Genomic DNA, 27,789 nt, shown 5'->3' with positions numbered 1-27,789 from the left:
CTGACCTTTTTTTCCTCTTCCAGCTTCTGCTGGCATTGCTCTCCATGCTGCTACAAAGGTCCCAGGCGAAGTGCACTTATGTGGCTGCTGCTTTGTCTGCAGCAGCCTGCGTCCTCTGCTGCCGGCACCGGTTCCATGCACTCTGTGAGATGGAGGGTCAGCAAGCCTAGATCATGATCAATGGGTTGCCCACCTATGGCATGCACTTCCCTTTTTTTTAGAATGAGGGCCACATCAGAGGGCTCCGAGGGCCACATGTGAGCACTCCTGCCCTAGGCTGTTCGTTGAGCCAGAAAGAGTGACTGATGTTATGTGCCTGGCTGCCCCTGCACTAATCTGGGAAAAGAACCTGTGGAAATTCAGCGGGCCCTTTGGGGGGTGAGAGCCACATTAATATACAATCCTCTGTTTTGTAAAAGAATGCTTACTTTTCAAGCTTCTTATTCCATTGCTCTCTCATCCCTGTCCTGCAAATGGCTTTTTTCCTACCCACACTTGCTTAATCCACTTTTTCTCACGGCTAAGCATTCTGCAAGAGTGAAAGACAGTGGACTGTACATGCTTGCATAGGGAAAAAAGCTGATTGCTCCTTTGTGAGTTGCATGGGTTGGTTATTCAACGCTTGGTACATTCCTACCATCTGCAGAATGGAGAAGGGAGGGCCACTCCCAGGTAATAGTAAGCCTTCTATTATGAAATGGAGGACTGCATATCCATGTACTAAGGACGCTGTAATGCACAGAGATAGTTTTGGAAAATGTCATTAAAGGAGAATTAACCCTTTAAGATATCCAGTTACACAGCACAACTATGACCTTACCAAATAGGAAGGAAGACTAGTCAAGGTCTTGTGACTGGCCTCTCCACCTATCACAGAGTGTTCCCTACAATGTTATGAAGCAAGCACTCTGACAGACAGCATTTGTTTGTATGGTATCTAAAATGCAGTTGAAGGGTGGAGTAAACACTTTGCTGAGCTGATCTGAGCTGTTCATCAGAGAGCGGGTAGCAGTATCTACAGCCTTTTGTAAAAAGGCCCCTAAGTATTGAATCCAACATAAAGATCACAGCCTCAATGCACATATCGTGCCTTTTAAAAGCTTGCATTGGTTTTCCTATCTTGCACAGTTCATTATCACAAACCTGAGGAAAAGCTTCTCTATCATTTTTAATCCATACTAAATTAATGTGTCATTTAGTAAAGTATTATTAATGCAAACCAAAAAACTGAGCACGTGAATGGTTTCTAAAATTGCTCTTTTATTTTTACCTGTTACTTCCAGAGATTTGTCCAATAATTTAATCACAGAAGTGCCACTCTCCAGCTTTAAGGAGCTTAAACATTTACAAAAACTGTAAGTGAAAATAATACACTTCAATTGCTACATATACTGACTGAAAGTAAATCCGTTACAAGGCAGGCATGATCACAGTGAGGCAGACCTAAATAATGTTTTACATTTCTATCTATCATTGCCAAATTATAAACCGTGAAAAATCTGAAATGTCTGTGGCTATTGGTTAAAATACCACTATTAGTCTAATTTACTATGGCTGTCTCCCTAATTTTTGTCTATTGCAAATGCCAAACCAGGTTTAGTGAAATTAAAAAAGAATATATCTGAAACTCTAGATAAAACTTTTGTCTTGGATGGAATAGGAAAGAATAAGAATTTCTTTCAAGGTTTGCTCACTTCTTTTGTCCCTGTTAAAGAAATGTCTTCTCAGAAGCTGTCACTGTTATCATTGTCCCTGGAGAAGGAAGTATAGGGAAATGTCCTCAACAGAGACACAGACAGCAGCAAAGATGTAAGAGATGTTCTATCCTTTTTCCCAGTTGTAACATTAGTCATTATATTGATAGACCTGGAAAAAAAATGTCAAATTAGTGAACCCCTGAAGTTCTGCATCTGCCTGTTTTTTCTTGCCAATGGATTTCCTTTAAATTGCACTTATAAATGTTATGTAAATGTGGCTTGGATTAGCAGAATTGTGTGCCGTAGTTAAAAAACATTTAAAGCATATCTAAAGCCAAAACTTTTTTTCTTTTAGATAGTGTAAGGAAAAGTTAGAATTCTGTCAGATGTTTATTAAATACTTTAGTTTTTCACCATATTTGCAAAATACATATACACCATATTGCCAAAAGTATTGGGACACATCTCCAAATCATTGGATTCAGGTGTTCCAATTACCTCCATGGCCACAACCTAGGCATTCAGACTGCTTCTACAAACATTTGTGAAATAATGGGTCGCCTCAGGAGTTTAGTGAATTCAAGTGTGGTACCGTGATAGGTTGCTACCTGTGCAATAAGTCCATCCGTGACATTTCCTTGCTATTAAATATTTTGCGGTCAACTGTTAGTGGGATTATAACAAAATGAAAGCAACTGGGAACAACACCAACTCAGCCATGAAGTGGTAGGCCACGTAAAATTACAGAGCGGGAACCAGGCCTTCTGGTGCAACATCAGTGCCTTAGCTCACAAATGCACTTCTGGAAGAATGGGCAAACATTCCCATAGACACACTCCTACACCTTGCAGACAGCCTTCCTAGAAGAGTTGAAGCTGTTATAGCTGCAAAGGGTGGGCCATCTCAATATTGAACCCTACGGACTAAGACTGGGATGCCACTAAAGTTCATGTGTATGTAAAGGCAGGCGTCCCAATACTTTTGGAAATATTGTGTGTGTTTAACAAAAACATTGTAACAAAAAAATAAATATATATATATATATATATATATATATATATATGTAAACTTTTCATCAATATATATGTGTCTTTAAATATGGTGAGAGAAAGAAGTATTTATATATTATTATTAGTATTATTATTATTACATCGAGTTTATATATTTGTATATTACTACGATTACAGATGAGCCAAACTGCCCTGGATTTGGATCAAGCAGGATTGCCAAACCTGAACCCCATTAAAATTAATGGGAGTCAAATCTGACAAATGAACAATGCCCAATTCTGGGCAGGGCAAGGTGTGTCAAAAAATAGCATGGGGGGTAAAAAAGAGGGGGGGGGCACTTCTCTGGGGAACTTGCATCAATGCAAAAGAAAATTAAATAAATAAATTCCATTTGTCCAGGACCAATTATTTTTTTAATGAAACCTCAAAAACTCTCAATTTCTTTAAATAATGTTATGTACATTGGGGGACCTTTGGAGGGGCATGTATGCTGTTTTTTTTTTTCAAGAATTAGGCATTAAGTGTAAGTTGACAACAATTTAAACTGAATAATTTATTTACTTGTAAATGTAAAAAATTTAAAAGAAAATGTCCATCTGTTTGATCTGCAACTGCCATTGTGATGCACATATAATCAGTTATTACACCAGTCATTTGATGGTTTGACAGTTTGGTTGCAAACACAAGTAAATATGACAGTTACATTCCTGTTAGTTTCGCTTTAGGATATAGACTGCCAGCAGATTGGTCTCTACAAATTCAGCCAAAAATGCCTAAAAGTGAGGAACAACTGAGCATGTGCAGAGCAGGATGAGACAGTGTATTGTTGGATTTTAAACAGTATAGGCACTTATTTTTAATGTTTTACATATGGGACCAGCCTGAACTGATCTAGCAGGACTTAATTTTCTGACTAAAGTTCCACTTTAAGTAAAATTAAGCAATTTTTCAGAGGTAGGTTTTTTTGAATGAATATAACATACACATTGATTTATTATAATAACAGCACAAAATGATCCCAGTTTACTAGCTGTAGTGATCATTTTTAAAGTAATGTATAATTGAAAGTGCAGTAAAGTGTTTTTATAAGAATGCTTGACTTTTTATGGCTTTGTATTATTATGTTTTCATTGCAGTAATCTCAGTTGTAATCCATTATCACTCCGTACTGAGCAGTTTGAAACATTACCACATATTCAGTCACTGTAAGTAAAAAGAATTCTCTCTCTTTTTCTCTATATATATTATTCCTATATATACTGTGTATAGAGGTGATTTTAACCACTTGACATCCGGAAGATTATCCCCCCTTTATGACCAGGCTGTTTTTTGCTATATGGCACTGTGTTACTTTAAATGAAAATTGCGTGGTCATGAAACGCTGTACATAAATTAAATTTATGTAATTTTTTCCCACAAATAGAGCATTCTTTTGGTGGTATTTGATCAAGTCTAAGTTTTTCATTTTTTGCACTATAAACAAAGAAAGACCAACAATTTTGAAAAATTAAAACAATATTTTTTACTTTTTGCTATAAAGCATATCCAATAAAAAAACTAAAATGTCTTCATAACTGTATGCCAATATGTATTCTGCTACATATTCTTGGTAAAATAATTCCTAATAAGCGCACGTTGATTGGTTTGCGCAAAAGTTATAGCGTCTACAAACTATGGTATACAGTATATATTGGAATTTGTATTTACTTTATTTATTTTTATACTAGTAATGTCAGCGATCAGCGACTTATAGCAGGACTGTGATAGTGCGATTGTGGGAATCAGTGACACTAATACAGTGATCAGTGCTAAAAATATATACTGTCACTGAACTAATGACACTGGCTGGGAAGGGGTTAACATCTAGGGTGATCAAAGGGTTAAATGTGTGCCTAACAGTGCTTGGTGTGTGTACTGTGAGGTGTTTTTACTAGGAGATGTGCTGGATTTTAATCCCTGCTTTGCAGGGAAACAAAACCCAGCACATTGCCAAGGACAAGACACAGCTCTGACTTGTTTACATATATAGATTTATTTTATATATATATATATATATATATATATATATATATATATACAGGTGAAACTCAAAAATTTGAATATCATGCAAAAGTTCATTTATTTCAGTAATGCACAACTGTCAGATCAGCAGTCTTTCCCATGATTGTGATTCCTACTGAACCAGACTGAGACCATTTAAAGGCTCAGGAACCTTTTGCAGGTGTTATGGCTTAATTAGCTGATTAGAGTGGGAGACTTTGAGCCTAGAATATTGCACCTTTTCACAATATTCTAATTTTCTGAGATTGTGGAGTTGGGGTTTTCATGAGCTGTAAACCATAATCATCACAATTATGACAAATCACGGCTTGCACTATCTTGCTTTGCATGTAATGAGTCTATCTCATATATTAGTTTCACCTTTTAAGTTGCATTACTGAAATAAATGAACTTTATTCTAATTTTTTAAGTTTCACCTGTGTATATATATATATATATATATATATATATATATATATCTAGAGATAGATATATGCAATTCCACACAGAGCGGCCACTCTGTAGCAGTAAAACTGCTATAGGGCTGTAGCCAAGTTTTAAAGTGTAACTAAACGTAAAACCTTTTTTTCAAATTTTGGACAGTGTGCACATGGATTAGAACACATGCCAGAGTTTTTATTGCTGTCTGTGCCCCCGTAAAGATTTTCATCCTCTCTGATCATCCTATTTACCATTATCATCAAAAGTCAAAGTAGAAGAAAATCCCAAATTTTGGGTTGATACCAATACAATAATAGAAGGGAAATCTTCCAATGGGGACACTAGTTCTGGTGACCCTGGTGACACCCCAGGATTCACTTTGAAGGATTTCTTACCACTTCCTATTTTGGCTATGAGACGTGAAGTGAAATGACCCCCTGGGCTACAGATGGCACAAAAAACTCATAGGGGTTCTAATGTCCTTCAAAATGAAAAAAATGTTTGCCTTTAGTTACACTTTAACCGCTTCCGCGCCCCCCTATAGCAGAAATACTGCTACAGGGCAGCAGGGGTGCGCAAAATCATGTAGGTATGTGTCCTACCCGTGCCGCAATATGCGGCCTCGGCTGTCAATCACCGGGTCCCGGCCAGTGATTACTTGCCGGCACCTGATGATCACCGAGTATCACTGACAGGGGAGGGACCTGTGTATAAACAACACAGATCTCTCCCCTGTCAGCTCCTGCACACTGCTTTGTATGGCTCTGCATACAAAGCAGTGTGGTTACAGTGGAAAGCACTCACACAGCATACTGTGAAACAGCACACAGTTACCCTTTGATCACCTCACATGTTAACCCCTTCCTGCCCAGTGCCATTAGTACAGTATCAGTGCTTTTTATTAGCACTGATCATTGTATTGGTGTCACTGAGGATGTCAGTGACACCAAGTCAGTTCACTTCAGTGTCAGAAGGGAAAGTCCCACAGTCCCGCTATAAGTTGCTGATCGTCGCCATTACTAGTAAAAAAAATTAATTCCAGTATATATACCGCCATTTATAGACGCTATAACTTTCACGTAAACCAATTCATTTACCCATATTGGGATTTTTTTTAGCAAAGACATATTGCAGAATACATTTTGGCCTAAATTTATGACAAAATTTGATTTTTTACATTTTTTTACTGGACATGTTTAATAGCAAAAAGTCAAACATATAGTTTTTTTTCTCAAAATTGTCGGTCTTTTTTTCTTTATAGCACAAAAAATAAAAAACCACACAGGCAATCAATTACCACTGAAAGAAAGCTCTATTTGTGGGAAAAAAGGACATAAATTTCATTTGGGTGCAGCATTCAATGACCGTGCAATTGTCAGTTAAAGTAACACAGCGCCGTATCACAAAAAATGGCCTGGTCAGGAAGGGGGGGGGGGGGGTAAATCCTCTAGAGGACATGGGGTTAACTGTGTGTAAACACAGCAAGCACTGCCTATGCTAATTTTTAAGAAAGGAGGTATTAGTGGGGTCATGTGAAATTACTTCTAGGTCCATGGACTTGATACAACTCAGGAGGCTCCAGCTACACTACCATTGGACTGACATGAAGGAGGCCAAGGAGTGGGCTGAAACATCCACACAACGTGACAACTAATACCTTACATAATAATTTCTTTGGGAAGAATTATGTCTGAGCTTTCCTTTCCCCTTAGCACACTCCTGTCTGATCCTGGTGGATGATGATGACCTTGTTAGATCTTGGCACATCATGCTAATGACCATTATTTACATTAACGCTCAGGACTCTTTATATTTCACAATGAGGAAATGTATTTGGTACAGTTGTAGGCATCCTTTGAAATGATATCCTAAGAAAAATGAATTGCATTGTAAATGGTCTCACAAATCTGTCAAATATTAGAGATAAGGTCACCTTCCTATCTCTCTGTAAATGAAATGCCACAACAAAAACTGATAACCTGTATCAATCTATTGTGTGACTACTTTTTAATCTGTGATGCATGCAGGTTAATTTCTATAACAGTAAGATACACTTCTAGAAGCCAAGTATTGTATTTCAGATGTATACTTTTATTATTATTTGCACCTGCTTAAAGAAGAATTCTGGTAATGGATAAATTATACATAGTTACAATGGTCCACCTTAGACCAACGTTACTATGTATATAACTTATAAATGGTGACTATGCTGTCCCCTTTTAGCTACACCCAACAATTACTTCCTGAAATATGTATATACAGTACCATTGGAAGACATCGCAAAACAGAAGGTCGAAACATCACACACCTGAATCCAGATGTCATCTCTGACATATTTTGCCCCACCTACAGAGCTTAATCATAGAGCAGCATAGCCAGGAGGAGTTCCGGCTGAAGAAAGAAAAAAGAAAGAGAGAAGGAAAGAAAGAAATAGAGAGAGAGAGAGAAAGAAAGGAAAGAAGGAGGGAGAGAAGGAAGGAGGGAAAGAAGAAAGGAGGGAAAGAAGGGAAAGACAGAAGGAGGGAAAGAGAGGGAAAGACGGAAGGAGGGAAAGAGAGGGAAAGAAGGAAGGAGGGAAAGAAAGACGGAGAGAAGGCAGGAGGGAGATAAAGAGGGAAAGAAGGAAGGAGGAAGGGAAAGAAGGAAGGAGGGAGGGAAAGAAGGAAGGAAGGAGGGAAGGAAAGAAGGAAGGAAGGAGGGCAAGAAGAAAGGGGGGAAGGAAAGAAGGAGGGAGGGAAAGAAGGAGGGAAGGAAAGAAGGAGGGAGGGAAAGAAGGAAGGAGAAAAAAAATGAGGGAAAGAAGAAAGGAGGAAAAGAAAGAAGGGAAAGACGGAAGGAGGGAAAGGAAGAAGGGAAGGAAGTAAGGAAGGAGGGAAAGAAATAGGGAAGGATGTAAGGAAGGAGGGAAAGAAATAGGGAAGGAAGGAGGGAAAGAAGGAAGGGGGAAAAAAAGGAGGGATAAAAAGGTGAAAAAGAAAGAAGGAGGAAAAGAAAGAGAGAGGGAAAGAAGGAAGAAGAGAAAGAAAGGAGGGAAAGCGGGATGGAAAAAAAAAGGCATGAAGGAAAGAGGGAAAGAAGGAAGGATGGAAAGAAGGAAGGAGGGAAACAGGAGACAGAGAGAAAGAAAGAGAGCAAGAAAGAGAGAGAGAAAGAGAAAACTGGTGGGGGGGAACTGTGAGCACTGGGGACAGTCTATCCTGACCAGGCCCATACTGGAACAAAAAATAGGCCTGGGCATTTTAGACTGAGCAGTCCATTTTTTTTAAAACCAAATTACAAATAATAATAACTACCAGTTTCTCAATGTCTTTTAGTTATATTTAGCCTGCTTCAGTCACTGCAATTTATCAATCATTTGAAATGATGTAAATATATAAAATGTTTTGGCATATATGTTTCATATTCAAAATCACAGAACATCACAGTATATCATTACCACTCACTGATTAGTTGCTATGGCTACCGCATATCATTACCGCTCACTGCCTTGTTGCTAGAGGTTACTGCACATCATTACTGCTCAGCACTCACTGATTAGTTGCTAGAGGTTACCTCACATCATTACCGCTCACTGCCTGGTTGCTAGAGGCTACCCCACATCATTACCACTGACTGATTAGTTGCTAGAGGTTAACACATATCATTACCACTCGCTGCCTGATTGCTAGAGGTTACTGTACATCATTACCGCTCACTGATTGGTTGTTAGAGGTTACCGCACTCTGCCTGGTTGCTAGAGGTTACCGCACATCATTACTGCTTACTGCCTGGTTACTAGAGGCTATCACACATAATTTCTGCTCAATGCCTGGTTGCGAGAGGTTATCACACATCATTACTACTCACTACCTGCTTGCTAGAGCTAACCAGACATCATTACTGCTCACTGCCTAGTTGCTAGAGGTTACCGAAGAACAGAGGTATACCACTCAGGCAAACAATCCATATCAATCCACAACAGGTGCTGACTCTGGCTCGCCCCCACACACGATACAATAGGAAGAAGGGTCAGATGTACACTGGAGGATAGATGAATGTGTGTATTGATTGATCCATAGGACACACAAAACACCAGGATATGAATGCAGAACCTGTTAACGCATTTCACACGATCTCGTGCCCTATGGATCAATAAATACACACTATATTCATCTACCTTCCGGTGTGTGGCTGACACTTCTTTCTATTGCTAGAGGTTACCACACATCATTACTGCTCACTGTCTGGTTACTAGAGGTTAACACACATCATTACCACTCACTGCCTGGTTGCTAGAGGATAACAGAAGGCAAAGTGAACACAGCTTGTCAGCACATCAAAAAGTTAAACTCACAAACTGTCTTTTCTAATATCAGTTTGCACTCACTTTCTCCCCAGTTTGTGGAATCTGCAGGCGGCAGCAGTGACACTTATACCCGACATCAGGCTATGGGGTCTCCTCCAGCTCCTCCCCCTTCACAGTCTGCTGACCTATCGTTGCTGCCCCCTGGCCCTGACAGCTGAACGGCCGGCTGTAGAGAGGCATGGTGAGCAGCGCTGGTTCAAAGAGCAGCCTATTTGCCACAGCTGCTTTCCGAGTCCCAAGGACATGCAGCCCAGCAGCTGCACTAAATGGATGGATGGCCAGCCGGCTGCGGAGAGGCTTGGTGAGCGGCACGGGCAAATGCCTGGTGTGCCCTATGGCCAAGCCGGGCCTGGTAGCTGGGCCCGCAGTGTGACATTTCCACTTTCTCTCTTCCAATCTATTTCACCTAGTTGGATGAGCTTGTTTGAACGTTGGCACTCAATATGTGCTTTGGACTGCAGGGGGAAGTTTTGCAGTTCTTTGAGAGGCACTCCAAGTCTTTGTATATGGGCCACTCTATGAATACACCATACCAGCCCAATGCTCCTGGAAGCTGGAAATCACTGAAGTAGACAACTCTACTCCAGTCACCCCCACTTGCTTCCAGTTCCTGTGCTGAGCAACTGCCCTGCTGCATTCTGAACTCAGTAAGTCTGCTGCTCAGCACGGGCACCATTCAGAGAATGCTTTGCATTCTCAAGATGGAGAGCCTGCTGTCACCACCCTGCCGTAAAAAGTGTCCATACCTGGAAATTCTGCTTAAATAAAAACAGTTGGTACAGGAAAGGATGTAGACTGAGAATATTACATACTGTAAGTTAGTAGAGATCACTGTCATTCCAGTACCTTTACAAACAAATGCTTCCAATTCCCTATCAAGTGCACTGAATGCACTGCAGAAAAAACTTCAAAAGCTGCTCAAATGTTTTGAGTGATTTTTTTTTTTTTGTGAGGAAGCCCCTAACTGTTGCTGTTAAATTTAAAATGATGTATCTATATCTGTCACACATAAATAAAATAATAGGTATGTGTATACAAAGTGCCGTATTTAGACATTTTGCTCCATTTTTTTGTATCCTGGTGTTCCAAACCTCCCCCACAATTCAGAGTAATTGCAATCTATGCATTCACAGAAGCTAAAGACAGCATTCACTTTAATGCTACACAATACAATGAAAAGCAAACACTTTTCCAACTGCGCAAGTATTCTATAATGAAGCTCAATACAAATCTTCCACTCAAAGCATACGGGATTACTCAGAGTGTCAAGATTAGATTTCAACTTCCCCTGCATTGAACAGCATCACCCTGCAGTCTCAGCCAAGCTTGTAGTGACAGCTTAGACATCACATTGCAAAATTTATCTGCATGTCTTCTCATTTATTTACCCTTAAAGCCGAAGAACTATTTTCAGCCATACTCGGGAATACACTGTTTTAAGAGGAATGCATAATCCTGAAAGCAGACCTTCACCTTCCCCACTTACAGTACTTGTCATCATTGCACTCCTACCTAATTTATTTTTTCTTTATTTTGTTAATACCATTTTCCTCTTCCTGCACCCCAAGGATTCTTGTCTAGGTGAGAATGATTCCCAGTGGCTTGCAACCTCCTGGGATATTGACATCACGTATCCCAAGAGGCCTCAGGGTACAGGGCATGCATCGCTGCAAGTCAAGACGGGCGGCTGTGTCTTCCTGATTCTTGAAGCTGGCCCCCTGATGATGCACTGTGCTACATGCATATCATCAGGGAGTTGGCTGCAGGAACTCAGAAGAGACAGCACTCCCTGATGACATAAGTGCAGGCAGTGCAGGTCCCTGCATTCGGCGATGGATCAGCATATTGCAGCAGGACAACACTAGATTCTCTGGATGTATTTTGAGGATAACTCAGTGAACAAGTTATAAGGGGATTAGAAAGAAGATAACACAGAGTTGAAGTCCCTCTTTAAAAGAATATTGTGTACAAATCAATCAATTTTAAATTTGTATGGTGTTGAAAGGCAAATCCTGACCACTATCACAGAGCTAAGGGCACAAGTGTTTGGACTTCAAAGCCTGTTTTACAAGCATACATTTTAGACTATGATAGAAATGTATGCAAGTATAAGATCAGCTTCACAATGCACATTACCCCAATGCTTTTCAAATAACAATATACTGTATGTATCAGTACTTTCTCCTACACATTCCTAAGACTAATTGAAGGTTCACCAAAATATACTGACCCCTTATTTATCAAATTTCCTCTACACTTTCTTCCACTTGATCCTTGACTCAGAAAAGATGTTAAAAGGGAAAAAAATAACTTCATATTGCAGTATCTTAAAATCAGAAAAGAGAACAATATCTTTTACATGTAAATTACAGGAATTAGAAAGTTAACTAGTGTTAAGTGAATGGATTATGAGCAAATAATGTCCTGTGAAAGGAAAAAAATAAGTCATATGAAAAAAAATATATATGTATAATATATACATATATATATATATTATATTTGGCACGTAATGTTTTTAGCGAATTCCTAAAGGTTTTAAAAAAAGGGTGAGAAAGAAAAAAGAAAAGGGAGAAATCAAGAAGGGGATAAGCTAAAAAAGAAGAGAAGAAGATGATAAGTGCACAATATTTGAAATGAATTTCTATTGAATCAATTACTGTCCTTTGCAAGACACTGTACCCAAGGCTTCAATGTTTCATTAAATAAAATCATGCTATCATTCAATATAGCAGTTAATCTTTAATTTATCATATTCCATGACAACTTTGTTTTGATCAAATGAAACGTTATAGAAGAGGATCTCCAGGATTTGACAATTGCCATTCTAGCTGCTAAGAAAATAAATTATATTCATTTCTTAGTATGTGTAGGCGTTTTTTTTTATAGGTCGGTTTAGAAGGGCTTGCCAAGGGGACAGATTTAGATTAATATATGTTAATATATTGATAAGACTATATATTCCAGTCCAGAGTACTTTTCAACCTCAGAGGATGTCCAAATATAACTTGCATAGATCAGTATAGTAAAAGGCTCATTGGACCAAAGGACTCATTATAATATCCACATACAGTATATATCCATATAACAGTCAAAATAGGCATTTCCCTTAGATAAATCCACCCTTTGGATGTCCACAATAGTTATTCTGTATTCCTATAAGGGACTTCTTGCTCACTGTTCCAGACCCAGTTTGTCTCCCAATGAGCTCATAACCAGTGTAACAAACAGACTCTCATGGTGTAGTAGATCTGATAATTCCAATATGGCACAATTAAATTATATTCACATACTATTAAATACTATACAGCATAATCTTCTGATTTTACTAACGCTCACTAAATATAATTGACTCACTTAACATACAAGTGAGTGAGTTACATGAGAGCATTAGGGATACTGTCTCTTTAACTGGACCATCAATGATATACAGAGGGAGGCTGACCAAAATTTGTCAACCCCTTCTTTTACAAAGTGAGTCACACAGAGCACTCATTAGGATCAGCCTGTCACTCTCCTTCATTTCCACCAGTACAGCAAAGGAACAGAATCCACCACATTCAAAGCTCACTTATTAATTCACAGCCCAGCAAAGCTCAAATGGAAAACAAAAGCATCTCTATAATGTAATTACATAAAAGTGCTTTATTAATATATTACTCACAAACCAGGGGCGGACTGACCATTTGGAAACTCGGGCACTGCCCAAGGGCCCGGGGTCAGTAGGGGGCCTCATGAGATGCCCCTGGTACCTTTTTCATAGGCTTTTTTGAGTTTGGGCAAGGACACAGGGGCCCCATGATCCCCTATTGCCCGGGGGCCCCATGAGTTGTCAGTCCGCCCCTGTCACAAACTATGAGCCTTTAAAATCACAATAAAAATTAGCACTTCTGGGTTGGTATACTAATAAAACGCATTAATCCACAAATGTGTGAACCATAAAAAGGAAGCTATCTCTTGAGGTGTGAATAACGCTACATATATACTGTATACAAAATAATTAAGGTAGACACTAACCCTTTAAATGCATAAATACCAAAGCATGCAAACTTAGGCTCAATGCACACCAGGAGCTGAAAATGCTGGAAAAAATCTGGATAAAAACACTAATATTAGCGTTTTTTCTAGCATTTTCCCAGTGGTTTTTGTGTCTGTTTTTCTGGCATTTAGCCAATTCTTTTGTTTACACTCAGCTGTCAGCAGGGGAATTGTGTCCTATCCTTAGTGTCAGTGGGCAGAATAGTAGCCCATTGTTGGTGTCATTGACAAAAATGATACCCTATTGTTGGTGTCAGCATTGAATAGTGCCCCCAAGGGTGAATAAGGGCAGGCAAAGGGCAGCATTTTGTCCCTGGTTTGGAGACTGCTAAGGAATCATGAATATATCCAGTATAGAAATGTTCTTATGTATGTACTTACACAGTGTTATTATGTAAACAGTCTGTATAGGTGTACACTTATTGTACTCCATGTCACTCATGTTTACAGTATATTTTTTATAGAATCTATTTAAAAATGTATCATAAAATAATTACATTAAACTGAATGAAAATTTATTTTTTAGAGCTCTGGAAAAAATCGAAATTCCGAATATAAGCACAAGAATGTTCCAGCCAATGAAGAATCTGACTCACATGTATGTATCTTTTGAAAGACACACTCATTTATTAACACACACAGCTATTTCGTATATTTTCCTCCCATTCCTAGTGCTATCTGTGTCTTTTTATGGTAATTTAGGCCATTGGGCATAGCTATTGGCTAAGAATAAGATGGGAAGCAGTAAGACTAAGGATGACTTCAGGAACTGATGCTGACATTTGTATAATAGAGTGCTTTGTGTTTCAGGGCTCATGGATATGGCTTCCTCTTTGTGGTGCCACACAGTTTCCAGTCTTTTAGTAGGCCACAAGTTCAAGTTAAAGAATCAGTACTCTTTATTGAATATGACTGTAAATCTGTAATGAGGAGGACGGTTGCCACAGGGTGACAAAATTATGCAGCCTTATAAAAAATATTAGCCACCCTGGAGACCCCAGAATGATGGTTATTAGTTCTCTCAAACAGAAATTCTAGACAGAATATCAGCTAACTTGATAATATCACAACCACTTACCTTCTTCCTTTGTAAAACCTTGTTCAGTTTGTACCCACAAATCCTATGTTTACTGTATGTGTCCAAAAATCTTGCGTAGCTATAGAGATCAGTACATGTGGTTAAATATGATGTAGATATGGTTATGAGGAGTTAGGTTTGAGTGTTCATTCTAGTTTTGTGGGTTTGTTCATTCATTCATTCATTAACTATTTGCCCTCCAGAGGATTTACCCCCCTTCCTGACCAGGACATTTTTTGCTATACAGTGCTGCATTACTTTAACTGATAATTGCGCGGTCATGCAACGCTGCACCCAAATGAAATTTGTCCTTTTTTTCCCCACAAATAGAGCTTTCTTTCTGTGGTATTTGATCCCCTTTGTGTTTTTTATTTTTTGCACTGTAAACAAAAAAAGACCGCCAATTTTGAAAATAAAATTATCTTTTTTACCTTTTGCTATTAAACATGTCCAGTAAAAAATTTTAAAAAATAAATGTCATAAATTTAGGCCAAAATGTATTCTGCTACATGTCTTTGCTAAAAAATTCCTGTGTAAATTAATTGGTTTACATGAACATTATAGCGTTTACAAATGGCGGTATATATACTATAATTTTTATTTTTACTAGTAATGGCAGCGATCAGTGACTTATAGCAGGACTGCGGTGGGCATTCTGACACTGGGGGGAACTGACCTGGTGTCACAGACATCCCCAGTGACACCAATACAGTGAATAAAAAGCACTGACTCTGTACTAATGGCAATGGGCAGGAAGGAGTTAACATGTGGGGCGATCAAAGGGTTAATTGTGTGCTGTTTTGCTGTGTGAGTGCTTTATACTGTAAGCACACTGCTTTGTATGGCTATGCTTCCAAGGGCCCTTAACAGAGCTGAAGCCCCAGGTGAGGTAGTTTAACACCCAGAAGAACCAGGTGTAGTCACCCTGACTCTTGTGATGGTCTTAAGTGGACTGTGAGTGCTATGCAAAAGGCCTTTTAGGCCCAGCTAAGTGTTCTCTGACATGAGTACTAGTACCCCTGGGAGAGAGAGTAACATCAGGGAGCGTGCCTGGATGGGACAGAGAGAGAGACTGGCATACTACAGAAGACTACCTTGTTAATCTTGGTTTGACAGAAGCGAAATGCTGAGGAGTCTAGTATACAGGGAAATGGGTCCCAACACCGTGGTGCTTCCAAGGAGAGGAGAGAGGAGATGCTAAAGGGAGATGGTTTAATAACTGTGCCAGCGCTCTTCACCTGAGTGACTGAGTGATGTTACATGTCACTGCCACCTTCCCAAGCTACAGTAAAATGTGGAAAATATAGTTCTTGTGTGGACATTCCTTTCTTTATGAATATAAAGGTCAAGGCCAGGGATGTCGTGAGCAGGCTTATGGCCAGTTATTGGACACAATATGGGAAGGCTTCTATCTACCAGCAGAGGGTCACTGTCCCATCCAGAAAGCTGGGTGGAGGTTCTAATAATTTGGTGCCAAAAGTTGGTCAATCGTGGTCCCCCTTACAAACGTGTATGGAAAGCTTGCATCTTTAATGACTTAAGTTGGCCAATAAAGGATATTGCCTAAAAGATAGGTTCATCTTCTCGATCAGCAGACTACAAGTGTAATGCAGAGCTCCTGCAGACTGTCAGTGTAAGCTGTCTGCTCCTACGGGCAAGCAGTAACACAATGACAGGAAGAATCAATGAACTGCTTAGAGAGTTCATGGTAGTTCATTGAGAACTTCAAGAAGTCAGCCGCAAAGGCTGTCTGTACTTGTAGTTCTTTTATTCACAGAACTTTGGATGGAGCTTCACATGGCCATGCTCTTTTCAAATAGTGGCAGTGGGTGTGGGGAGAAGTGCCCCAACCTACTGTCACATGGAGGAGGAGGATCCGGGAGTGGCTGCAGGAATGGGAACATGTTACATGTTCCACCTCAAAAATAAGTGGAACATGTAACATGTTTCCAAAGGTGCACTTATCCTTTAAACTCCAAACGTTCCACTTTATTTATAACTAATATGGAACTCTACTAAGTAAAGCAGAACTAAAGGCAGAGATAATCACCATTCCAACGGTCCCTCTGGCACCAGCATCTTCTCCTGTGTGCCATAGACATGTTCGGTTCGTTCTGAATTGAAATTTGGACAAATTTTCCATTATTCGGAGATTTGGATGTATCCGAATTACAAGAGTAACGAATTTAAACAAATCTGAGATACAGAAACAAAATTCAGCCAAAATTTTAATTGATTCAAATTAGAAAACAAATTAAAATTTGAAAACCAATTCAAATTTGAAAACAAGAATAGAATAAAATAGAACAGAAAATAAAGGAATAGAAAATAATAGAATAAAATAGAAAATAAAATAGAAAAGAATAGCAGAGAATAGAGGAAAAAAGAACAGGATATAGAATAAAAAAATAGAACAGAATACAGTAGAAAATAATAAAGTAAAACAGAACAAAATAGAATAGAAAATAAAGGAACAGAGAAGAATAGAATTCATTAGAATAGAATAGAAAAGATTAGAATAGAAACTCAAAGAATAGAATATAGGCAATTAGAATAGAATAGTAATAGTAAAACAGAGCAAAATAGAACAGAAAATAAAGGAATAGAAAAGAATAGAATAAAATAGAAAATAAAATAATAGAAAAGAATAGCAGAGAATAGAGGAAAAAAAAACAGAATATAGAATAAAAGAATAGAACAGAATACAGTAGAAAATAATAGAGTAAAACAGAACAAAACAGAATAGAAAATAAAGGAATAGAGAAGAATAGAATCCATCAGAATAGCATAGAAAAAATTTGAATAAAAAATCAAAGAATAGAATAGAATCAATTAGAATAGAATAGTAATAGTAAAACAGAGCAAAATAAAACAGAAAATAAAGGAATAGAAAAGAATAGAATAAAATAGAAAATAAAATAACAGAAAAGAATAGCAGAGAATAGAGGAAAAAAAAGAACAGAATATAGAATAAAAGAATAGAACAGAATACAATAGAAAATAATAGAGTAAAACAAAACAAAATAGAAAATAAAGGAATAGAGAAGAATAGAATCCATTAGAATAGAAAAGATTAGAATAGAAAATCAAAGAATACAATAGAATAAAATCAATTAGAATAGAATAGTAATAGTAAAACAGAGCAAAATAGAACAGAAAATAAAGGAATAGAATAGCAGAAATTAGAGAAGAATATAATATCAAAGAATAGAATAGAAAAACAATAGAATAGAATAAAATAGAAAGAATATAACTCCCTTCCGAAATTCGAATTTTGAATAGAATCAATTTGAATTTGAACAGAATACATTAGAATAGAGTATAAAAAATAGAAAAGAATAGAAAAGATTTGAAAAGACTAAAATACTTTACAAAACATTGTGATATGCGCTATGGTGACGTGAGTAGTGATCAACAATGGTACTTTTGATGAAATAGAAATTTCCAATATGACCACGCAACTCTTCATATAGCCCATATATCATCAAAAACACATATGGATTGTGGATTATGGATTGTAATATTAGTTATTTTTGAATCCATCAGAATTGTTTTAGAATCTGTTGGAATTATTTTTTAACCGAAATTTCAAATTCGGTCGAATTCAAATAAATAAAACGAATTCTGAAAAATGGATTTAACTAATTGAACTAAACAAAATTAGCAAAACAATGAACTGAAACGAAAAAAAAAACAAATGTTTTCATTTTGCACATGTCTAGATTACCAGATTTCAGGCTTCTTCATTGACCAGCGCAGGATGATGTCACTTCTGCACATGTACAGGAGCTAGTCATCACACACAGGATCGGGTCAGTCACGGTAAGCTCAGCTGCATATGCGCAGCTCAGTTTCCATTCCAGGGATTGCTGTGATCAGGCAGGTAGGTGTAGTATATTGCAGAAGAAGCATTGCATGTCACTTCTGCAATAAAAAGCCTTCCTGCTCAGTGAGTTACAGAACTATAGTTCCACTTTAAATTATATTTAATATAGTGGTCCACTGACTTTGCAGCTACCTACAGTACATACAAAGGTATGTCTACCATTTATGATTTGTCATAGAAAAGAAATAATCATTTTCTGTGTGCAGTAAATAAAACTTCACTAATGCCCCATACACACGATAAGAAAATCTTACGAAAAATGTCGCAGAACCACTGATCGAATGATTTTCTCTTCATTGATGAGCAGAATGTTTTACCCAATAACGATATTGTAAATGAAAAAATCCAGTTGAACAACAGTGAAAAATGTTGTCGTTTCGCATACGAACAAGCGATTTTCTATGCGGTGGTATGACGGTCGTATGAAAAAAATCTATCAAGCGTTATTACGCATGAGCGGAAACAGAAGATGACCAGGATGTTTATGTCCAAGGAATCTTCATAAACATGAACGAAAAATCCAGATGTTAAAAGTAGATTGGCCTAATGAGATAATGAAACCAGAATTCTGCATATTATATTTTATGTATCACTATTTATGTATATAGGTCATGTAATAAATTATATTATACTCATTATGGTAATTGTTGTGTATATCGCTCGTTCTGGGCGTGGCTACAAGGTCACACGCCCACTGCATCACTTCCACTTGTACGGAAGACGTCAACACTACGTATTGCCCCACAAACAATTTTTTTAGATTGGTTAATGTGGGCCACAACTTTGACCAACGAAAGAACGCCTCTCAGTCATCGGATGACCGATCGGTTGATTTTCTAATCGTGTATTCCCACTTTAACCATTTCAATACCGGGCAATTTTACACCTTCCTGCCCAGGCCAGTTTTCAGGTTTCAGCGCTCTCACACTTTGAATGACAATTGCGAGGTCATCCAACATTGTACCCAAACTAAAATGTTATCATTTTCTTCACACAATTAGAGCTTTCTTTTGGTGGTATTTAATCACTGCTGGATTTTTATTTTTTACTAAATTAACAAAAAAAGACCAAAAATTTTTAAAGAAAACCACGTTTTTCTTTGTTTCTGTTATAAAAGTTTGCAAACTTTTTCATCTAGAAGTGATGAAAAAACATAATGTGAAATACAGATGGGGCCGGGACACAAGTTTAATTGGGTGGAGGGATGGAACTACAGCTATATTGAGATTTCCGGAAGATATGGAAGAATTTTGTGATAAATTGAGACTGCAGAGACAAGAGATACCTGGATGGGATGTGGGGGAGGGAGTGCTGGACAGTGGTGGGTCAAGAAAGTGGCAGCTGGTTGAAAGAGGAAATAGAGAAACAATAGATAAGGGGATACCGGGGAGGAGGGGGGGAAGGTGAGCGGTCATTGTCAGAGTCGAACCCTTATAGAGGGATCAGAGGTGGAAAATGATCCGTGGGCACAGGAGGCCTGGGGAGGATGGGGAGAGGGGAGGTTGGGTAGGAGGGAGATTTCAGGGGGGGAGGGATAGGGAGGATGGGGTTTTTAGGGGTAACACTCTGTATAATGGGCGAGAGAGAGAGATAGGAAAAGAGAGAAAGGATAAGACATGAAAGATGGAAGATCTCCGATTTATAACTTATAATGTAAAGGGATTGAATTGCCCTGGGAAGAGATTTAAATTATTTAAGGAGCTACAGTATAGGGAAGCTTCGGTGGTATTCCTGCAGGAGACACACCTAGAGATTAAGTCAAATATAAAGTTGTACTCTAGAAGTTACCCTACATGGTTTTATGCGGATTCCCCAATCAAGAGAGCTAAGGGAGTAGCAATAGGGTTTGAAAAAAATGTAAGGCTGGAGATAGATGAGAGAGAGGTTGATCCTGAGGGAAGATTTCTGTTTTTAAAGGGTAGATTACAAGAGCAAGAATGTACAATTGTAAATATCTACTGCCCAAATAAAAGACCAGAAGTTTTTCTGAAGGGTGTCCTGAGAAAACTGATGGCCTTTAAGAAAGGACGTTTGATAGTGGCAGGTGATCTGAATTTTTGTATGGACTCACAAATGGATACGACATCTTCTGTGCAAAGAGATGGAGGTAGAGCTCTGAGAAGCCTGAAGAGGGTGATCCAGGAGTGTCAACTGGTGGATATTTGGAGAGTGATTCATGGAAAAGAGAGAGATTATACCTTCTTCTCTAAAGCACACGAGATGTACTCCAGATTGGATTATATATTAGTAGATCATCAGCTTATAGATTTGGTGGATAAAGTAGAAATTGAGGCGATGTCTTTTTCGGATCATGCCCCTGTTTCATTGAAAATGAGGTGGAGTAGACGATTGACAGGAGGGATAGGTTGGAAGCTGAACGAGGCTCTCCTCCTGGATCAGGAAGTGGATCAAAAAATTAGAGAAGAGATTGAAAGATATTTTCGAGAGAATGAGACGGGAGGTATCGATGGCTACAGTGTGGGAGTCCCATAAGGCTTATATAAGAGGTATCCTGATTGCGTCTGGGGCAAAAAAGAAAAGGGAAAGAAGAGAAAAATTTACTGGGCTGTTAAAAGAAATAGCTGAGTTAGAGCAAATACATAAAAATAAAAGATCAGAAAAGATAAAACAGAAGGTGATAAAAAAGAAAGAAGAACTAGAGCTATTGCTGGAGGAGGAGAAGAGAAGAGTCTTTAATAAAGTTGCAAGTGAGAGATATAAATGGGGAGATAAACCAGGAAAATATTTAATGAGAGCTTTGAGGAAAAAGAAAAATAGAAATTATATTGAGAAAATAAAAAACCCCAAGGGGGAAATGGTTTACTCTACTAAAGAGATCATCGAGGTGTTTAAAGAATATTACAGCAAGCTATATAATATCGCCTCCCAAGACCCAGTAAATATAAATGGAAATGAGAGAAGAGAGAAAAGAAGGGAATATTTAAAAAATGCAGGTTTACCGAAGTTAAAGTATGATCAACTGAATTCCCTTGACTTGGAAATTACACAGGAGGAAATAATAAGAGCATTAAAGGACACTCCGACGGGGAAAAGGCCCAGATGGATATACAGTGAGATACTATAAAAAATACAGTGACCTGTTAATACCCAAACTGAAGAGATACAGTCATGGCCGAAATTGTTGGCACCCTTGATATTTTTCCTGAAAATCAAGTATTTCACACAAAAAAGGTATTGCATTAACACATGTTTTGCTATACACATGTTTATTCCCTTTGTATGTATTGGAACAAATATAAAACAGAGGCAGAAAAGCAAATATGACATAATGTCACACAAAACCCCAAAAATGGGCTGGACAAAAGTATTGGCACCCTTAACTTAATATTTGGTTGCACACCCTTTGGAAAACATAACTGAAATCAGTCGCTTCCTATAACCATCAATAAGCTTCTGACACCTCTCACCCGGAATTTTGGACCACTCTTCCTTTGCAAACAGCTCCAGGTCTCTCTTATTGGAAGGACACCTTTTCCCAACAGCAATTTTAAGATCTCTCCACAGGTGTTCAATGGGATTTAGATCTGGGCTCATTGCTGGCCACTTCAGAACTCTCCAGCGCTTCTTTGCCATCCATTTCTGAGTGCTTTTTGACGTATGTTTGGGGTCATTGTCCTGCTGGAAGACCCAGGATCTTGGACGCAAACCCAGCTTTCTGACACTGGGCCCTACAGTGCGACCCAAAATCCTTTGGTAATCCTCAGATTTCATGATGCCTTGCACACAGTCAAGGCACCCAGTGCCAGAGGCAGCAAAACAACCCCAAAACATCATTGAACCTCCACCATATTTTACCGTAGGTACTGTGTTTTGTTCTTTGTAGGCCTCATTCCGTTTTCGGTAAACAGTAGAATGATGTGCTTTACCGAAAAGCTCTATCTTGGTCTCATCTGTCCACAAGACGTTTTCCCAGAAGGCTTTTGGCTTACTCAAGTACATTTTGGCAAACTGTAGTCTTGCTTTTTTATGTCTCTGTGTCAGCAGTGGGGTCCTCCTGGGTCTCCTGCCATAGCGTTTCATTTCATTTAAATGTCGACGGATAGTTCGCGCTGACACTGATGCTCCCTGAGCCTGCAGGACAGCTTGAATGTCTTTGGAACATGTTTGGGGCTGCTTATCCACCATCCGGACTATTCTGCGTTGCAATCTTTCATCAATTTTCCTCATCCGTCCACGACCAGGGAGATTAGCTACAGTGCCATGGGTTGCAAACTTCTTGATAATGTTGCGCACTGTGGACAAAGGCAAATCTAGTTCTCTGGAGATGGACTTGTAACCTTGAGATTGTTGATATTTTGCCACAATTTTGGTTCTCAGGTCCTCAGACAGTTCTCGTCTCCTCTTTCTGTTGTCCATGCTTAGTGTGGCACAGACAGACACACAATGCAAAGGTTAAGTGAACGTCTCTCCTTTTTATCTGCTTTCAGGTGTGATTTCTATATTGCCCACACCTGTTACTTGCCCCAGGTGAGTTTACAGGAGCATCACATGCTTGTAACATTCTTATTTATCCGCAGTTGTGAAAGGGTGCCAATACTTTTGTCCAGCCCATTTTTGGAGGTTTGTGTGACATTATGTCGAATTTGCTTTCTTTCCTCCCTTTTTTTGTTTTGTCCCAATACACACAAAGGGAATAAACATGTGTATAGCAAAACATGTGTTAATGCAATACGTTTCGTGAGAAATACATGATTTCCTGGAGAAATATCAAGCGTGCCAACAATTTCGGCCATGACTGTATATGAACGCCCTGGGAGGAGAGATGGAGGTGAGAAGGGAATCTTTACAGGCCCATGTGGTGCTGATACAAAAGGAAGAGAAGGATCCCTCTCAGTGCTCTAGCTTTAGACCGATATCACTTTTGAATATAGACATCAAGCTATATGCTAAGGTCCTAGCAAATAGACTAAAAGATCTCATGCCAGAATGGATTCAGGGGGACCAGGTGGGTTTTGTCCCGGGGAGGGAGGGCAGAGATAATGGCCTAAGAACTCTGTTGCTTATCCAAAAAGCTAGAAAGGGGAAAACCCCGGTAATAGTACTTTCGATCGATGCTGAGAAGGCATTCGATAGAGTAGATTGGAGTTTTATGATGGATACCCTGGAAACTCTAGGAATAGGAGTAAGAATGAGAGAATGGATAGGAAAGCTGTATAGAGAGCCCTCAGCGATAGTAATGGTTAATGGAGAGAGGTCGGAACCTATCAGAATGTCAAATGGAACTAGACAGGGTTGCCCATTATCTCCATTGTTGTATGTATTGGCATTGGAACCATTATTGGCAACTATTAGGAAGAACTTAGATATAAAAGGAGTGCAGATTGGGGAAGTCGAACATAAAGTAGCTGCCTATGCGGATGATCTTTTGTTTTATGTGGGAAATCCTAGGATAACACTCCCAATTCTAATGAAGAGCTTAAAAGAGTATGGGGAGTTATCAAACTTGAAAATTAATCCAACCAAAACTGAGATCTTGAATGTAAACCTTTCAAACAGTGAAAAAGAAAAAATACAAAAAGAATTCCCCTTTATATGGAAAAATAGAGAGATAAAGTATTTGGGGGTGAAACTTTCTGCCTCATATATAAACCTGTATAAATTAAATTATATCCCACTCTTAAATGAGATTAAGAAGGAACTAAGGAGATTCGAAGGAAGTAACCCATCCTGGATAGGCCGTATAAACCTGATAAAAATGATAATTGTACCAAAAATCCTCTATAAATTTCAGATGATTCCAATCAAAATTCCGGAGGCCTTTTTTAAAGTAATAAAAAAGATGTTAACAAAATATATATGGAAAAATAAAAAACCCAGAATATCATATGACTTGTTAAATAGAAATAAAGAGAGAGGAGGCTTGGGAGTGCCAGATATTAAAAGGTACTACAAAGCAGTAGTCTTAGCGAGAATCTATGATTGGACATATAATTATGAGGGGAAAAAGTGGGTTCAGATTGAGAATGAACTAAGTGGAGTTACCTTGAAGAGAACTATTTGGGCACCAGCACAATATAGGGGGTTAAAAGATACCACGAGTGTTTTTACATTAAATGTTTTTAATGTTTGGGACAAATTGCATAAATTTATGAAATGGGATTTTAACTCACAACTAATACCACTGAGGAATACGGATTATTTTCCCCCAGGCAAGGAGGAAAGTATAGGGAAATGGATTAGAAAAGAAGATATCCAACTGAGAGACATAATGGATGGACAGGAATTGAGAACACTTGGTGATTTGAAAGGGGATAAAAGGGAACTTTTTATTAAAATAGATGAATGGAAATATTATCAATTAAAACACTTTGTCAGAAACCTCCCAAGACCGTTCAGATCGAGAGAGGATTGGAACGGCTTTGAGAGGTTGTTAGAAACACGAGGTGATGGTAGGCGAGGCACCGCAAAAATTTATAAAATCCTCACTGAGTTAGACACTTACACAAAACCAATGTATATAGGTAAATGGGAAAGAGATTTGGGAATAGAGATTGACGAGGATAAGCAAAGAAAAATATACAGATTAATACACGAGAATATAAGTATGAGAGAGGTGGAGGTAAATTACAAGTGTTTAACAAGATGGCACATCACACCGAATGTTGAGTATAAGATATGTGGGGAAAATTCACTAGAGTGCTGGAGGGGATGTGGAAAAATAGGCACCTTATATCATATATGGTGGGAGTGCCCAAAAATTCAAGGTTTCTGGGAGATGATCGTTCAATTAATTGAGAATATCTCGGGGATAAAGATAGGACTGAACCCAGCAGTATGTCTCCTACATAGTACAGAGTTATCAGTAAATAACTACAAGGATTCGGGTATATGGTGCTATCTAAATGCGGCGAAGGGGTTGATACCTAAGTTTTGGCATAAACCAGAGGTGCCGAAGATAGAGGATTGGGTGGAAAGAACTAATCAAATTTATAAGATGGAGAGACTGTGCTATATGCAGGAAGACAGGATGGGGTTGTTCTATAAGAGGTGGAGAACATGGGAAGAATTCATGGTGAAATATATGAAGTAACTATGTGAGAAAGACAGAAGGATTCGTACCCTATATTCGCGTATGAAGAGGGATAATAGAATTATGCAGAGTGGGTGGGTTTATTTTGGAGGAGGGAGGTTTTTTTTTTTTGTTTTTTTTTTTTTTTTTTTATTTTTTTTTTTTTTTTTTTGGGTGGGGGGAAATTAGATAGTGTGGGGGTGGTAATTGGGAATAAAGATTGATAGAAATGTTATTAAAGATATGCAAATTTGTTTGTATGAGAACAATGATGAAATGTGCAATATATATGGAAAATAAATAAAAATTTAAATAAAAAAAAAAAAATAATAAAAGTTTGCAAATAAATAATTGTTCTTCAGAAATTTAGGCCAAGATGTATTCTACTACATGTCTTTGGTGAAAACAACCCAAATTAGGATGTATTTTTTAGTTTGTAGGAAAGTTATAGAGTTCACAAACTATGGTATAGATCTGAATATTGATCAATCCTGAAGTACTGACAGCCAATCTATTTTCTTGAGGTCCAAGAATGTCAGAACAGTACAGATATCCCCCAAATGACCCCTTTTTGCAGAGTAGACAGTCCGACGTACTTCATAAGAGGAATGGCAAATTTTTTAAAGTTGTATTTTTTGTCATAATTTTTCACTATTTTTTTTTTACATACTGTCACCAGTGCAGTACAGCATCATCATATAACTGGCATGGCGGTGAACAGGGACACTGACTGGTGACAGTATGAAAAAAAAAAATTTTTTTTTTTTTTTAATTTTTTAAGATTTTTTTTCATATTTAACTATGACCAAAGTAGTACAATGTTACCATAGTAACATTGTACTACTTTGGGGAAGTGATCTGTATTTTTTTTTTTTTACACAATTTGCTTATAGCAAAGAATTACTTGACATCGATTCATTCAGGTTTTTTTTTTTTTTTTTTTTTTTTTTTTGAAGCCATCCATTGTATACAACTGTCATGTGACCTGCTGTGATTGGTCACTCTAAGTGGTTAAGGATCCGTTCACACCTATGCGTTTTTTAGTGCTTTTTGCAGAAATGCACTACAGTCCATTTAACATGGTTTCCTATGGAACATGTTCACATCTATACTTTTTTGAGCTGCTGCATTTTTGGAAAGGGTCAGGGACTTTTATAAAAACAAAAAGCAGCGTTTTTGCTACAATAGAGTTCAATAGAGAAGCTGCTGAAATGCATGGTAGTGCATTTTTGCCAGATTTTGCGTATTGCATTTTTATTCTGTGCAGCAACGAAAAAAATGTCAATTTTTTTTAAAAAAAAAAAAAAAGCTCAACAAAATGCAAAACGCAGTAAAAACACATGTAGAAAAATGCAAAACGAACTGCGAAAAGCACTGCAAAACAGACAAAAATCAAACTGCACAGGTGTGAACGGAGTCTAATTGTGTAAAGGACATATGAGAAACACTTTGAAAAGATAATAAAATAATTAGATTTTTTAGGCCAAGGATTTTATTAGCTCCATGTTTTGCATTTAGAGAGATTTTCTTGCTGCAATTTGTATATTTGTGCAACTGCATATACGTGTTATGGAGCGACCGGTCCGGTATTTCCGCCGCCGCCACCATGTCAGAATACTAGCTCTTCTCTGCAGCAGAACCTTACCTGTTCCTCGGCACAGCGCTGTACAGTCTTCCCATGCCGGCATCTTCCCGCGCTGGCATCTGTGACAGCCGGGTGCCCACTGCGCATGTACGAGAAGCGCTGCGCTTTGTAAATGGCCCGGCGCCTTCTGGGACCTGTCATGTGTCCCAGAAGACGCTGGGCCATTCACAAAGAGCAGAGCTTCTTGTGCATGTGCAGTGGGCACCTGGCTGTCACAGCCCGGTGCCCACACTAAAGGGAGGACAACTCCGCGGAAGTGGGAGCAGATACCTGTCAAATTCAGGTACCCGCTCCCCCTCCCTCCCCAAAGGTCCACAGTCTCTGGTCATCCCCTGTACTGTCTGCAGTCTTTTGTCATCTCCTGTACTGTCTGCAGTCTCTGGTCATCCCCTGTACTGCCTGCAGTCTCTGGTTATCTCCTGTACTGTCTGCAGTCTCTGGTCATCTCCTGTACTGCTTGCAGTCTCTGGTCATTCCCTGTACTGTCTGCAGTCTCTGGTCATCCCCTGTACTGCTTGCAGTCTCTGGTCATCCCCTGTACTGCCTGCAGTCTCTGGTCACCCCCTGTACTATGTCCACAGT

At 38.5% G+C, this 27,789-nt stretch overlaps 1 protein-coding gene across 1 annotated transcript in view; it reads left to right on the top strand.

The window, feature by feature from the left end:
* Positions 1 to 27,789, top strand: part of RXFP2 (relaxin family peptide receptor 2) — a 367,668-nt gene that overhangs the window by 324,186 nt on the left and 15,693 nt on the right. Inside the window, exons 12-14 of the mRNA XM_089690886.1 lie at positions 1,284 to 1,355; positions 3,844 to 3,912; positions 14,095 to 14,166. Coding sequence (XP_089547012.1) covers positions 1,284 to 1,355; positions 3,844 to 3,912; positions 14,095 to 14,166 — 213 coding nt within the window. The remainder of the gene's footprint in view (positions 1 to 1,283; positions 1,356 to 3,843; positions 3,913 to 14,094; positions 14,167 to 27,789) is intronic.

This window comes from Staurois parvus, unplaced genomic scaffold (assembly GCF_062004578.1).
Source record: "Staurois parvus isolate SC_StPar_1 unplaced genomic scaffold, SC_StPar_1.0 ptg000544l, whole genome shotgun sequence".
Classification (NCBI taxonomy): domain Eukaryota; kingdom Metazoa; phylum Chordata; class Amphibia; order Anura; family Ranidae; genus Staurois; species Staurois parvus.
This window is presented reverse-complemented; position numbering and strand designations above follow the sequence as displayed.